The sequence below is a fragment of the Poecilia reticulata genome, chromosome 12 (genome assembly GCF_904066995.2).
Source record: "Poecilia reticulata chromosome 12, P_reticulata-male-v2, whole genome shotgun sequence".
Lineage (NCBI taxonomy): Eukaryota > Metazoa > Chordata > Actinopteri > Cyprinodontiformes > Poeciliidae > Poecilia > Poecilia reticulata.
In genome coordinates this window covers 2,879,684-2,896,427 of record NC_088841.1, presented here as the reverse complement: position 1 = coordinate 2,896,427, position 16,744 = coordinate 2,879,684, and the positions used below count along the sequence as shown (strand labels likewise).

Genomic DNA, 16,744 nt, shown 5'->3' with positions numbered 1-16,744 from the left:
CATTAGGGAACCGGCCGCAGCTGTGAAATCAATCATCCCGGTAGAAAACTATAATTTACTGGTATATTAGAGTAGAAACTGCTCCCAGAGCTCAACGTTACCATGGTAAAGTGTTCCCAATGCCTGCTTCGCCTCATTACTAGGTTGTAAATATCCTAAAACTATCCGTACAGTAGGAGAGTGGTGTGTGTGTGTGTGTGTGTGTGTGTGTGTGTGTGTGTGTGTGTGTGTGTGTGTGTGTGTGTGTGTGTGTGTGCAAAAATATTCATGAGGTCTTCTGACTGACGGGCGCTCTGTTCCGCCTCTACCAGTTTTAAATGAAAACTAGTGATGAAAATGTTTTGTTTTCAAGACTCGCCCTGTACAAATGGTGACCAGAGATGCACTGATCCACGTTTTTCACTTCCAATATCAATATCACGATTAGTATTATCCAAAACCAAACTGATACAGAAAAACAGCTGAATTGACTTAAAACATTTCATGTTCTGTCCGTGAAATTTGGGAGATTTCATTGATTGATGAAAATGTTAACATGCAATGCATATATAGCCTTTGTTTTATTCAACATTCACTCAGAGCTGCTGCCTCGTTGCCGTTTCGGTAAAGTGCGCAGCGGGTGTATGCATGCAGATGGAGTGGAGACGCATGTAGTTAGACGGAGCACAGCAGCCTGTAGCCGATGCTTAGAGCAACGTAGCTTTACAAACAAACCAGAAAATACATTTCCTACCATTCTGATGGCAACAAATGGGCAGCAGAGTCAAGTCTGTCACAATAAGCAATAATTCAATTAATTGCATAATAAATTAAAATGAGAGCTATAACTTCTGTTTAGAAAACACTCATTAAAGAGACGCTCCCCTTTAACATCGCTGAAAAGTCAGCATTTTGCGAAACAATGCAAATTGACACCCAATGTGAAGTAGTGTGCACTAATCACTTTTGCCTGTTTTCCCTGTCTAAGTTGAATTTTTTTTTTTTATCGTCATCATTTACTGCAATAATTTCTGGGACAATTTATTGTCCAGTAAAATTTGTTTTTGTGACCGGCAAAGGTGTAAAAGGTCCCATTGTTCACATGAACACAAAAGTTATGAAAAGGTTGAAAAGTGACAGTTCATCTCTTAAACTGACATTTTAAACAAAAATGTGCTGATTTTCATTTTTTTTATTGTACTGATTAATTTCAGATTTCTGTGTATTTTTTATCCACATTGACGTAAAAAGTGCTGCAATGAACTGACGACCTGTCCAGGGCGTACCCTGCCTCTCGCCCAAAATGGAGAGGCACCAGCAACCCTCCTGACCCCGCTAGGGACAAGGGTGTAAGGAAATGGATGGATATATGGATGGAAGTGAGTTATTATTGTTACAGGTAGATTTTTTTTTAAGCTGCAGAAGAGAAGAGTGATTACTGGGTAAGCACCGATATACAAATTTGGGCCAATAATACTGCTTTTATGGCAGTATTTGATTACTTGAAGAATCGATAGAATACTCGATTACTAAAATACTCCTTCACACACAGCCCTGATACTGATCCAAAAAAAGTCCTATTTACTCTCAGTGATGCAAGTTAAGCTCCTCCTAAACAACACAAAGGATCCATGTGTGAGCTGTGACATAACTGCTGGTCTTCCATAGATTCACCGATCTGAACGCCTTAGAAAAGGACAAATTGTTGAGGATAAAGTTGGAATGGAAAATAAAGTGAGTTTTGGAAGTGGAAGCTCAGTGAGGAACAAGGAAGATTTGCTGAGATCTGGGTTTTCTGCAGCCATGAGAGTCACAAGAGCTGATCGTAGTAAAACGAGGTGCAGCATGGCAGAGTCTCTCTGCACTGCAGCTTTTCACTTCATGCACACAGACACTTCGCCTGCTGCTTAAAACCAAGACTTCTGGGAAGTTTCTGGGTATTGTTTGTCTAAACTAGCGGTTCTCAACGTGGGCGGTACTGCCCTCCAGGGGGTGTTCGGAGGACGGCAGGGGGCGCTAGCGGAAATTTTTACAAAAGGGGGGCGCTGAGATGCCTTTGGGGGGCGTTTGGTCAAAGGTAAACTTTACACCTTAAATGCACAACAATGCCAGTTCAATCTGGAAAGACTCAGACGGACAAAAGGGAACAATTGAAAGATTTAATGACAGGAACGAATAACAGTTCTTTGGCGCTCGGACCCCGGCAGCTAATTTGAGCTGAGATTTGATGTGAACTCGATGAACATCCCGATAACTGATTAGGGATGCTCTCCCCCGGGGCCGGACACTGGTGGTGGTGGTCAGGAAAGGGTGCCACCCTAGAGCCGAAGGATGTGGGTGGAGAAGGGGAGGTGGTGGGTTGAACGCAGCTGGGAAGCAGCTGACGGCTTGGGTGTGGATCCTTTTACGCAGAGCCTGATTGCTGATTGAACGCGCCGGGTGAGGTCCAGCGCTGAAGTCGGAGATGAGCATGACGTCGATGGGCGAACGAAGGGGGTGGAGTCTTCCAGCTTGAACTTTCGCTAAAGCTCCATTTTAGACTTTAAGCAACTTGGTAAAACTGTATTGTGTAACATTAAATCATGCTTGGCTGCAACATTATTGATGGCAGCTCTTCTTCTGTTCAGTGTTTGTTAGCTTCTGGCGCAGCTCCGCTCCTGCTACTAGCTTCTCCCCATCAGTTCAGCGTTACACCGGCTGATGACGTTGCCGTGATTCACTTTGTTTGGTATCTTTGTACATATGTTTTGGCAGTTCTGTGATCACGTTAAGCAGCAACTTATATTAAAAAGTATTTTATTGTCCGTTTGAAAGTTGCCCACTTCCATGGAAGAACAGAAAATCGCTCTTATAAACATGTAATTACTAAAAATCACGATACTCTCACTTTGTATCCCTCTGAAAAATGAACCCATTTAAATAAAGAAATAAAGAAATCCCTCCACGGTTGATACCACGATAGAGAGTGTTCATTTTATAGCGTTAACACGGAGCTGTAAGTGGTCCGATATGAAACGGGGGTGATAGAACAACACAGCACTTTTAAATTTCAATAATCAGAATGCAGAAATTGTTTCCGTTGTTTCTGTCAGTCTGCCTTTTCCCCATCGATACGCTTCCCGACCGCCCTGCACCATAGGGGGTTAAAAAAAAACCTGACACGCACATTGCACAAAACTCTGAAACAGGAGTAGCGGGACATAAAACGGAGCGACAAACTAGATGTGAATTATGGCATAAAAACAGAGAATCCGACGCTGAACAGTGAAAAATCAACACATGATGTGAAACATATGACGATTAGGCGGCGCAGCAGGTGATGAGTGAAGATTACTGATGATGAACGTCAATAAATTATAAAATAAATGTAGCAACAGGAAAGAAACTAAAGTGAACATTAATAAACCAAGAGAGGATAAAACCGGGAGGAGGCCTCGGGGAAGACCCAGGACACGCTGGAGGGATTACGTCTCTCGGCTGGCCTGGGAACGCCTTGGGATTCCCCCGGAGGAGCTGGAAGAAGTGGCTGGGGAGAGGGAAGTCTGGGCCTCCCTTCTGAAGCTGCTGCCGCCGCGACCCGACCCCGGATAAGCGGAAGAAAATGGATGGATGGATGGAGAGGATAAAACTAATCAAAGAAAACTAAATGGAAATGAATGAAGAACAAAATGTAAGAATAAACTAAGAAACTAAACTAAATAGAGGAATAAACTGGTATGACAAGACCTTTTGATCAAAACGTAATACAGAGGACTGTGGCAAGAATAAACAGACACTATTTTCACATAAAAGGTAAAATAATATTGTTGAAGTGCCATAGGTTTGTTGAGACCACATCTAGTACTGGGAATAAATATATCTTACAGACCATAACAGTAAATAACTAATCACTTATTTATGTTTTTAATTAGATTTGATATATTTATTTATTCAATATTATTTTTCATGTCAGTGTTAATGTCATGAGGCTGATGACTCCATGACACTTGCAATGGACTATTCCCATAATTTTTTTGTTCTCTGGGAAATTATTTTTGATGATAAATACAGAAACAAGCATAAAAATCAAAAACATCTACAATAGTGATAGTAATATTAATAATAAAATAATGGTCAGTGCAAAGTAGCCTACAAATTCTTTGGTGGGGGGTGGTGAGGGACCTGGATGAAGGCTAGGGGGGCGCTGGCCCAAAAAAGGTTGAGAAACACTGGTCTAAATGTAGTAACATGAAAATCAGTGGAATGCATGGAAATTATTTCTGAGTCGTATTAGTAAAGCAGAAGTTTAGGTTTGTCTGTTATGACTGAACTGTTAAAAAACAAGCTGTCATCTCCATTGTTCCAGAAGATTTCTTAGAAAATGTCCAAACAGCCACCTCATGCAGAGAAACATGCAAAACTATTTAAATATAAAATATGTAAAACAGCTGGCTAAAGCCAGGAAGCTCATTGCAAAACGGCTGAAGACAGTTCCGCATTCTTTGAGCTCAGTTATTGGAATAACTGGACAACTGGGAATACAGTACCTAGAAACAACAGTTTGTGGCCAATTTATCATCTTGTGTTTAGTCATTTAAATCAGAGAATTTTGTTTTATTCCCATCTTTCTGTTATGAATATGCTTGTGTTTGATATAAAATGTTTATATTAAAATTAGGTAGGGTTTTTTTCTACAAACTCTAGACAAAAATTTAAATATTTGTCCAACCCAAAACCTGAGGCAAACAACTGGAATTTGTAACATTTTTATTATTATAACTTGACACTGGCTTTTCTGCGATAAATACTTATTTATAAGAGAAGTACGGTTCCAGCTGAATTATTCTAGTAATCGATTGATCTGACGATTAGTCGGATAAAAAAAATTGTCACATTCTGAAGACTTTTCATTTTTCCATTTAAAAGTTTTATATACAATATTAGAAATGCACTAAATGTTTGCAAATTAAATAGTTAAATTCCTTTTTACATTTGAATGCCTAAAATTCAAAAACAGCATTCTGTTACTGAACCCTTGATCATTTGTAGCACAGGATACATCTGTAGCACCCAAGCAATGAAATGTTTACTTAACAGATTAAAATATTTGCTAATTTGCATATTTAATGCATTTCTATTATTGTATAAAAAGTCTTATGTGGTTAATAGAAAAATCTGCAGAATGTGCACATCTTCTTGTCTGAATTGATTAATCATCAGAATAATCGTTAGCTGCAGCCCTGCTATAGATGCATGATCCTGCTGTGATCTTGGGCGTTTATAGTTTTCTAAGGAGCTCAAACGTTTTCTGGACAACAGAAATCCCCAAGTATTACTGACTTATTAAAAGAAATCCATCTTGCATGCATGTCCAGACCAAAACGGAGAGGATGGAGGAGATGAAACTGAACACAACCGACAGAAATTAAATAAGTGTTAAGCCTGACGGAGACGGAGAGAGAGAGGAGCTGGAGACGAAGACGGAGCCAGGGACAATTAACACAGCCTGTTCTCATGGGGCGGGGCGGGGAGGGTTGGGGTGGGGGGTGAGAAGTGTAAGTAAACCAAGCACAGGCCTGCAGGGTGGCTGCGGTCCCCTGGTACGGCATACAGCCGGTCAGCTGTGAACAGAGACGCTGTGCTCTATGGCGAAGAGGCGGCGCTTCCACCGGGCCGGCCTCAGGAAGCAGCAGACATGATGCTAGCTAGCAGAACAAGCCGCCCACATGCAGCCCTCACAGCAGCAGCATCACAGATCAACCGCCTGGTTTCAAAGAAAGCCCCTCTGGAGACAACAAGAACCGCGGCTGGAGACGGACCCGTCACCTTTTTGGGTTCAGGTCTGACACCAACGCTCAAACATCTGCTGATCCTGATGTTTTCCACCACAGATCCATTTATCTGGATTCTACAGCCATGCTTTTGGTGAAAACTACACAGAAAACCACACGCACAACCAGCTGTGGCTCTAATGCCACATTATTTGCTTTCCAACGACAATCAGAAAAGCATTAGACAAAATTTATTTGGATCAAATCTATGTGGTCATTTGATGATCAACTCTCAGATGTCTCTGATGAAGGCCGTCCTGAGACAAACCCACTCTGCCACAGACATAGAAATAAAAACACTTAACATCTATTTATAGACATGAGATTGATACATTTTCATGTCCCATTCTGTTACATTTTGGCTGTAAGTTTAAACGTCCACTCTAAAACTCTATGAAATACCAGACACATTAAGTATCTACAGTTCGCTCACCATTTATTGGCCCCTCTACTAAAAACATGTGGATGTCTTCAGATTAATTCCTCTTTCTTAAAAAATTAACAGTTGATTTCATCTTTTTAATTATTGTTCTGACTGGTGATAGCCATTTTTTTTTCTAAACATAAAATTCACCGAGGTGGCTTACTTGAATGCGAGGAAATGTCATTCCTCGCATTTTGAGGAATGGCTAAGATAACTAGCATCCATAAAATCATACTGATACAAAATAAAAGAATAAGGAAATAGAAAATGTTAGAGGTGCACATTAAAAATTAACCCCGATAAGTTTCCAGAGGTAAATAAAAACAGTTATTTCCTGTCCACTGCATAAACACATTCAGATAAGGTCACATCTGTTTTGGTTCTTAATTGTCAGTTTTAAACCGTGTTAGTGTAAGAAAGATTTTTAATCCTTAAAGTCGTTGCAAACAGTGGCATCCCCAGAAAGTTTAAATAAAGAAAATATGAATTTTATAAATTTCTTTAATTGTTTATTGGATTTTACATTTATGTCTTGATTGAAGATGATTATGACCTTTATATGACCTGACAATGATTCTCTGGGGGAGGGGCTCACAGTGAGGGTGCCACTGTTCACACATCTTTACCCAAGGTACCAATAAATGTGGAAAGTGTTCATTATTTGAAACTATGTAATTACAATCATAGAAGCTAATAAAACATAACGGTGGATGGGACCTCATGACTGATATGTTAACGCTGCAAATGTTTAGATTTAATATTACAGGATTTATGGTATAAATCATCACAATCAGAGGAGAAGATCATAGACTGGAAACATGGAGGAGAGGAGACAGGATGATGCTCGGTGTGAAAAAGCTTTACTCCCTTTAAAAGAGGTCAGACTTACCAATTTTCTGGTAGAAAATTTTGTCAAAAGTGAGTTCGTCCCTTTCCTCCAGGTACTTCTGCATTACACTGCGAATACTGTAAAAAACAAACAAATTTAAAAAAAGTCAGTTATTAAAGCATCCACATGTCTCCTCCAGCTTCCTCAGAGATCCTGACCCAGGTTTGAAGCCTCCCAGTCAGCCAGTCAGCCAGCCAGCCGTCCCCCCACAGGGAGGAACTGCAGGGAGGGAACAGGGACACATGGGAGGCTTCTGGGGGGCCTGCAGAGATACAAGCTATCCTGGGACCAGGTGTTAATGAGAATAAGCCCAAGGAGAATGAATCAATTAACACCCTTCCTCATAGGCCCATTAACACTTTATCAGCACCCTGCACACTGAACACACACAGCGGCAGACTGAACAGAAAATCATCTGGATGCCGACGGCCATCTAGACTTCTCAACTAATTTAAAATCTAAATTTCAGGTGACAATATTTTGGACATCTGAAATGACTTCTGGACTATTCTAATGATTTACTTTCTAAAACAAACTACACAAATGTGAACAGGACACATTTTATTGCTTCTATTTGATTAAGTAAGTGGCTCTGAAACTTTTTCTGTTGATTATCGTATGCCTATCACAATAATCAATAAATAAATTGCATGATAAATTAAAACGAGATCAATAATTTCCATTGTCATGATTTATTATTTTTCTCTTTCTGCCAAAAACTGGAGGATAAAGTCTTCAGTTTGGTGACTTGGTTTCAACTCGCCCTTTTTTTGAAGGACAACTTTATTTACAGACTCTTCACAATTAATGTTATTTACCGTTTCTGTTTTGTTTATTTATTTTGGATATTTATAATGTCTTTGGGTTCCGGTGTTAGATGTTCAGGAGAATTTAAAGTTTATTCATATTTGAGAATGTGTTCTTGCATTATTATTTCATTACTATATGACTTGAAAATAGTCTAAAAACTACAATATTATCGTTTATCGCAATACTGTTGGACAATTTATTGTCCAGCAAAGTTTGTCATCGTGACAAGCCTAGATTACCACCTCCGAAAATACACAGAATAATAAGCCAAATCCACCAGACTTCTGCTTTACGTCACTCTGGTGTCAGCAGCCAAGTTTTTATTACAAATGTGCTTTCTATCAGAAAAAAGGCTTTTTCAAAGTTGGTGTGTTTCCATCAAGTACATTTATTTTCAAAATGTCTCATTGTACAAAGATATGATCATTGGAAACGGTACGGAAAAACAGTGCTGAATTGACTTACAGCATTTCTTTTGTTAAACATAGACATAAATGTACTGAATTACAAATTTATTTGATAACTGCACCAGTACAGCACACTGTGCACCAATAGTTTCAGAATCTTGGTCAAACATGCAAAAAAACAAAACAACTTCCATTTGTTCTGTCGGTGCCATTATAAGTATAACAGCCAAGCTTAAATAAATAATAAATTAACTGAAATTGACCAAAACAATAGGTTGCCTACTTTGGTGAAACTTGTAAAACAATAAATTGCAACAAATCTTCTCTCAAATGGTTCAGAAAGCTTATTTTGTCAAATATTTATTTTTTAAATAAATTGCGATTAACTAAAGCCCTGCAAAAATGCTAAACAAGTGACACAACCACTAATAAAAATGCAAAAGTAGCGCTAGACATTGAGCTGTCTATTTTGTTCTGATAAGTTAATTCTCACTTTTTTTGACAGAACTAGCCAAGTGTTCAGAAATGAGTCTCAAGACTTGAAATTCAGTCAAATTTAAGACGAGCAAAGACTCAAAACTTGACTTTGTGGTAAATACAGACTCGACTGAGTGTCAAGACCTGAGAAAAGAGAGCTGAGCCGTCTTTATCTGGAGTCATCAGGGGTGAAGATAAGCTGCTAAGCAAGCCACAGACTGAAGCTCAGGAAGTGATGTGCATGTTCTCCTGTGAGTTTGATTTAGCACACAAGACAGGAGTGAACAAAGGTTTATAACAACCTGATCATGTCAGCCGTGGAACCCACAAGGGCAGCACTTCATCAGGAACATGTGATTATGATACTTACGTTGGACAGTCCAACACATGTACAGCACAACAGCAATTTCAATTTGTCATAATTAGCACACAATTTACAGTTCTTCAGGTTGTGTGGGCTGTAAGGGGAAGGTCTGTTTCAGCAAAAGTGAAACGGACCTGAAAGGAAGACGATCGAGGAAAATGTGGATCAATCATAATTAGGCCTGACATAATAATCAATAAAGCAATCGCATGATAAATTAAAATGAACTCAATTTCAATTTGTGTGATTTCTCTTTTTTTTCCTCTCCCCATCTTTCTACCAAAAACTGGACAAACATTTTCGATCTGGTGTTTTGGTCTCAACTAGAGCATTTTCTGAAAGACGTTTTCCAGTGTTAAATGTTAATTAGAATTTAACATTTATTAATCTTTGAAAACGTGTTCTAGCATTATTATACCACTATAACAATGGTATATAATAGTATATTACGGACTATTATAAAATGGTCTCAAAGCAACATTATGGTTTATCGCAATAACTTCTGGAACAATTCATCGTCCAACAAAATTTGTTACAGTGGCACGCCTAATCATAATTGATATTCTTAGCAATATTTACTAGGGCTGTAATGATTCATCAAATGATTTGAGTACACCGACTATTAAAATTCCGTAAGGCAAATTATCTGCATCAACGCTTCGTTAAATTATGTTTTACTATATAGCGCACTGTGTTCCAAACAGATGATTATTTGTGTTGCACAACGCTCTCACTTCCACCACGGAGCTGTTATTGAGGAATGCAACGTGCCTTCAGCAGCTATGGAGGGAGACACTTTTGACACAAAAAGTGTCAAAAGTGATGGATCACTTTCACGTTTATGTTCCCTTTGGAAAAGACCAACTTTTTTTCATCTGTGAGTCTTGGAACAGAATCTGGAATGTCAAACATGTACAAAGAAATACATTTCAGCTAATATTACATTGCTGATCAAGAAGAGTCAAGAGACGCGAAAAAATAACTGACAGTATTTTGTTTAAAAAAAAGTTTCTATGTAGAGACTGAAAGTGATATTTGAAATGTATTGCATTTTCAGAAGTATAATGTTTTTAAAAAAGGGAGCTTTTTTTTTTACTAAGGCTGTGCACATATGGCTGAAAAAAGTATCACAATATAATTGTCTATATTTATTATTCATTGATTTTTTTTTTGTTAAAATAACTGAAATACTGCCAAACTGATCAAATCACCTTCCAGTTTTATCCACGTTTCTCTCCATGCCGTTGTTCATTTGTTTTAAGCAGTTGTGAAGCAGTGACGAAACTTTAAACTGTTGCACAAGTTACTCAACAGGTTGTTAATGGGTAACTTAAGAGTGAGTTAGTTGATGTCACCAACATACTTTTCTACAAACATTTTATTTTGTATATTTCCTTTACTAGGTTAAGTAGCTGCAACAAAACGGGCCTTTTTTTCAGTTACTTGATTAATCATAAGAATTATTTTTAGATTACTCAATTACTACAACAGTATGGCGGTGGTAAGCTCCAGAAATCTAGCTTACCACCACCAAGGTCACCGTCATGGTTTGGTGCTGTGGGTCAGACTTTGTGTTTTGTTTCCAATATTTCTGCTATCATGAATCCAGAGAAGTACTGATCAATCAAGATCCAGCACTAGGTGCAACCAGAGAAGCATCTGACTGATACTGGTTTTATTTTTCAGCATGGGAATGACCCCAAACAAACAACCTACCAATGCATTGAAAGTCAAACATAAAAATATAAAAATAAAAACCACACACAATGGAGCGCTGTGAGTCATGGATCGGTCTCCCTCGAGTCTGGACCGTAACATTATTAAAGCAGTGTGGGTTCATCTCGGCAGCAAGGCAAACAAAAGGCCGCAAACATCAAAAGATCTTTGAAATGTTCTTCAACAAGTGTCCACAGCTATTTCCTAAAGCTACTGGGAGAAAATAAACAATAACACGTTCCATAAACAACAGAGAGCGGATCTGAAAGAAATAAATGTGGTCATTATCGCCACCATTAGCTGAAACCTTTTATTCACACTTTAGATATTTTAATAAAATGCTCCAACACAGGAGGCTGGAGACATCTGAGCAAAACTGTGTCCCATACTAGGGCTGCAACCAACGATTCACTTAGAAATCAATTATTTCGATGATTATTCGAATAAGAAAAATTGACAGTCGGTAAATTTTTCATCTCCCTACCGAAATACTTCAATGGCTTTTTTGAATAAAATAAATTTTTTATTGCCTAAAATGCAATAAAACAACATTGCTTCTGTGAATGATTGGTAATTTGTAGCAAAAGATCCATCAGCAGCTACAAAGAAAACGACATATGAAAATATAGTGCAGGGCTGATCTGGTGATTAATTTTTAGATAAACTGATTAATAATTGGATAGCTAAAGGTACTTAATAGGAATTTTTTTTGTACAGAATTTGAACCAGGTGAAGTTAAAATGCCACTAGAGGATTTCTTGGCCAGACATAATCTACCAAAAAAGAAGGTTTTGGTGATAAATTCAAAATGCTTTGGTTTTTTTTTTTTGTATAATTTTGGCTTACTGCTCCAAGTATGTTGCCATTTCAGTAAATTACCTTTTTTGAGTCTGTATACTCCAGTTAATGATCTATTCCTAAATTGGTAGACAATTATTTAAATAATTAATCGAGATTAATCCAATCATCCGTAATTTCAACACCACAACAAGGCACTTTGTTGCTATGTGACAGAAGACCCCAGCTAGTGGTGCTGATGACACAGATGGGTGCAACCTTTTTGGTGAACACTATGCAACATGTCAGCTTCAGCCACAGCTGCTGAAACAAGAACTGAGGAAGTCGACACTTCCTCTTCAGACGCAGCCTTCTTGCCCCGCTGAATCACTAGCAGCTGACTAGATTATTTGTTTAAAACTAAACCCAGCATGCCACAAAGACGGTTAACATTTCCCGTTAAAGTCGAGCATTGTGAGATTATTAAAACTTAACAAAGGTGCAGCAGGTCGTTCCAGAACACGAAGGTCAGGACGGCTGGGTGCAGACGGCTTCTAGGGAAAACCCAGATAATGAATACATCTATTACAGTAATAAATCATGCATCACACCATGAGTTGGACCAAAGGCCGTACAGATAATCCGTCTACCTGTTAACATATTGACACTCCTCTGTACAAAAGGACCGAACAGACATTTTCTGGACATTATCAATTGAGTTTAAGTCGAGCGAAGCTCAGCTGGGAACAACAGTTGTGGCATAACATCAACATTAGCTTATGGGGGCAGATGACCGCGACACAGAGGGGAAACAAAGAAGGTCCTGCTGCGACAGAGCGCTTTGAGTGACAGACTGGCTCCCGGCGCGTGCTGATAAATAAGGCCGGGTTGCCTGCAGCGGATTAACACGATGTGGACAAATTATGAGAGGTGGGCAGAGACGAGAAGAGTGCAGAGCCGTGGCGTTGGTTCTGCTGCTGGTTCTCGGAGAGCTTAAACAATCAGCAACAATGTGGGGGGCTGAGCCCAATAAAGAACGCTTTCATTTGCTGTCATCGTCCCACAGGCAGCAACGTTCCTACACTCAGGAAGATGTCAATCAGCCAGGCAACAGCAGCTAATATATGTTCCGTGGTGCCTAGGTTTTCAGACAGCATCATTTTATCAGTTTTATCAACATAAACACCCACATGGTGTTATATGCATGTATGTGTAACTTTATAGATGCATGTTTAAGAATTAATGTGTGTATGTGTGTAGACTGCAGAGTCTATTAATATGGTAGGCAAGTATAAGCCTTGGCTTCTGCCTATTCCTTTTATTGTAGCTTATCAGTTTGCTAAATAGTTATTTTAAATAATTATTTTGTTTTGCTTTTGTGTAATGTTGTAAACTGACCAAAATAAAGCTAATCTGATCTGACTTATGGGAAGCTTCTAAACTCTGTTTTTAGGCTATAAATCTAACAGGAATGATTTTTATTCATCGTTTACTATCATAAGATTAGCCACTAGTATGGCTGGACATTTATAGCATTGTTAATCATTTATTGTGGTAAATTTCTTAAAGGAATTTTCATTTATTGTTGTCACTATAAATTTTAATTACCGTTTACAAGTAAAACTGTATTACAAGTAAAACTGTCAGGACTATTAGCTTTGTTACTTTTTTCCACTGTTAAATGAGAGCATCAATAAATATGACAATAAGATTAAATATAGTTACTGGGTGACGTTTAGTGATTTAAATCATACTTCTTTATGTGACTGGTGTCTTAAAGAAGCATGTTATAAGTGGGAATGTTATTCAAGAGCAGCATTTGTGATTGTGGGGCTATAATTGCTGTGACACGCAGTCACAATCATACAGTTACCTAAAAATAAAAATTTATATAGTAAATGGTTCTTATCAAGACTTTTATTTAGTACCACAAAATATCGTCATAGAACTTTAAGTGCATGTTGCCCATCAGTAGTAGATAGTCAGGGCAGCTAACTGCTTTAATGCTAATTTGGCTTCCGTCTCCAATCGTCCCTTACAACTAGGCCAACAAATTTTACAACAAATTTTGCTGGGCGATTAATTGTCTAAAAAAATTATTGCGATAAATGATAATATTGTTTCAAGACCTTCTGACACTGATTTAATGGAAATGACGTAATAATGCCTGCGATTTCCTGCCATAGATGCACTTTATTTTCAAAAGAACACATAACACTGGAACTGATAAACTACATAAACAAAACAACCAAAAACAAAAATAAAATGGATTCTCTGTCTCCATGAACAAAAAACTTACTTGAATAAAAACTAAACATAAAGCCAAAGTGGAAATAAATACTGCATTCAACCAAAAGAGTGAAGATTATAAAGTCTGTATACTATTGCCCTTCAGTAATCACTACATTTAAATAAAGATGGGCACATCCGACCACCTAATGCAGCAGTTCACACTACACACTTTTTTGTCCCTATTTTCCCCTTATGACAATCTTAGAACGTTGGCCGATCTAAGACTGTCACTGGTGATTTCGTAACCGATCATCCTGTAGTGTGTGGTGTGTTACGGTAGATCGTCGGCCGCTCCGATCTAAATCAGGGGTTTTCCCTGATTGGGAGCTTAACACCGAATGTGACAGGTAGCCAATCAGAAAACACGGATTCTCCTCTGCGCTTTATGAGAGGAAGTTACGGAGGGGAATCCCAAACAGCTGACATGGCGCAACCTGAAGTCCAGCGGACATTGGAGAGGATATGTGGAAACAACATTGTTTATTCAACATTTTGTGCAAAAAATATAGAAATGACAAGGGAAGGAATTGGAGCCAAATTGCTACCGCAGTTAATAAACCCGGTAAGTTTTCAGCTGTTCTTCGTTAACGTGACACAAATGGGTTATAATGATTTTCATTCAGTCAGGACTTTACGCTGAATCTAGCCACATGGTTCACAGGTAGATTCTAGTAAAGCATTGATTAATGCCTGATTTTAAAATTAGTCAACTGGACTTGAAGCCATTATTTTGTGCCCATGTGGTTGAACACTAAGGAAATGAGGAAGGGAGGGTCAATGGAGAGCACCGGAGCTGAGCCTTTTTTTATTCAGTGTCATCAACAGAAAGACCGGAAGAGACGATAAAGGCGATAATTAAAATGAGGTGGATAGGTTTAATTTATCATGCGATTAATTGATTTATCGTTTATCGCGACAGGCCTACTTACAACCAACGGGTTTTTCGGAGGATGACAGGATGGACTGTTTACAGCTGGACGTTCACTTATAATGTGACCGTTTTGTGGCGCATCTCTGACCTACACCTGTTCCAGCTTCAGGAGCGGTGACGGATACTTGGCTTTGGCGCTATTCTTTCTCATTTCCACAAAACTCTGCAACACTATCATGGGACATTTCCTTTTCCATGTATGGTAAAGATGAGATATTTCACCATTTTTCATGTGTTGTGCTATGGTTAGAAACAGCTGAGAGAAGACGTTTCATCTCAGGAACACATTTTATGTTCATGCTGAATTCCACTCCTGTTGAATGATCACTAAAGTGCCTTTAAAACAAAAGCCGCAGCGTTCTAGTGCCAAAGTTAAAGTGATTCATCTCAGAGCTCTACTAGGTATGAGATTCTCACAGTACAGCAACTCTGAAGAGAAACACCACATTTTACAATGTAGAGGTGCACCAAAGTTTCTGGCCAATCATTGATGTATAAAAGCCTGACCTCCTGACTCTGATTTTAGTCAATAGACATTTTTATTTGTCTAAAGCTGCTAAATACTTGTACTTGCAGAGCGCTTTATCAAGTCCAGAGGTCCCCAAAGTGTTCACACTACAGTCATTCACCCATTCACACACACACTCACTGATGATGGCAAGCTACTGGATAGTAGTAGCCACTGCTGACCTACTGGGCAAACACATACTACCATCGCCACACCAAGAGGTATCTTTAATATACCCAGGGGACAATTTGTAATATAAACAACAAAAAAAAGGCATTCACCAACAAATAAATACAATAAAAATCATCACAATGTAGACATGAAACACTACTGAGAAATTCAACAAGGAGTATTCAAAATGAGGGTAACAGCAAGCAAAAGGGAATTTTTAAGTTAAAAGGACAGAACTATGTGTTTTCCAGACACATTGTGATCTTTTATAGAACATTCATAGGCCTGTCACAATAACAAATTCTGCTGACGTCTCAAAAATTATTGCGATGAACGATAAGATTTTTTGAATACCATTTTAAACTGATGTAATGGTAATGACATAATAATGCAAGCACATCCTGCCAAAACTAAATACACTTTATTTTCAAAAGAACATTTAACCCTATACTGGTACTGGTAAACAAAATACACAACCAAAAACAAAGATAAAATGGAAAATAAATCTGAATAAAATCTAAACATAAAACCAAAGTGGAAATAAAAACTACATTCAACTAAATATAGTATTATTATATATTATTGCCCATCAATAATCATTAAATTTAGATAGAGAAGATGGGCATATCCAACTACCTGATGCAATAGTTCACTCCTCCCTTACACTAAGAAAATGAGGGAGGGTCTGTGGAGAGAACCAGAGTTGTCTATTGATGACAGTGTGTCATCAATAGACACAGTGTCACACATCTAATGTTCACACATTGGATGTGTGAACATCTAATGCAGTTGATGTCCTCTTAAAAAGCAAATTCCCGATCAGATATTGGCATCGGAAATCGATAAGATATCAAATCAAAATCAATCAAATTTTATTTGTATAGCACATTTCAGCGCAAGGCATTTCAAATATCAATATCAACTAAGCTTGCATCTACAATCTCAGGCAGAAGCAGTCCGCTCCAGTGTTTAGTCTGCGCCAGTATTTCTATTCAGCAGCATTTGCATCCCACAGGCAGACCCATTGGTTGATATTAAATGGATCAGTGTTCTCACCTACTGTTATTGATAAGCCTGTTGCAACAAATCAATTAATTGAATAATAAATTAAAATAAGCTCAATAATGTCCATTCTGATGATTATTATTTTTTAAACCGTTTTATTTGTGGTTTTTATTTCCGTTTTATT

The 16,744-nt window shown here is 38.3% G+C and overlaps 1 protein-coding gene across 2 annotated transcripts in view; it reads right to left on the bottom strand.

The window, feature by feature from the left end:
- Positions 1-16,744, bottom strand: part of grk3 (G protein-coupled receptor kinase 3) — a 77,753-nt gene that overhangs the window by 47,305 nt on the left and 13,704 nt on the right. For both annotated transcript variants that reach the window (XM_008423195.3, XM_081613642.1), the window contains one exon: positions 7,103-7,179. In XM_008423195.3, the coding sequence (XP_008421417.1) occupies positions 7,103-7,179 (77 nt within the window). The remainder of the gene's footprint in view (positions 1-7,102; positions 7,180-16,744) is intronic.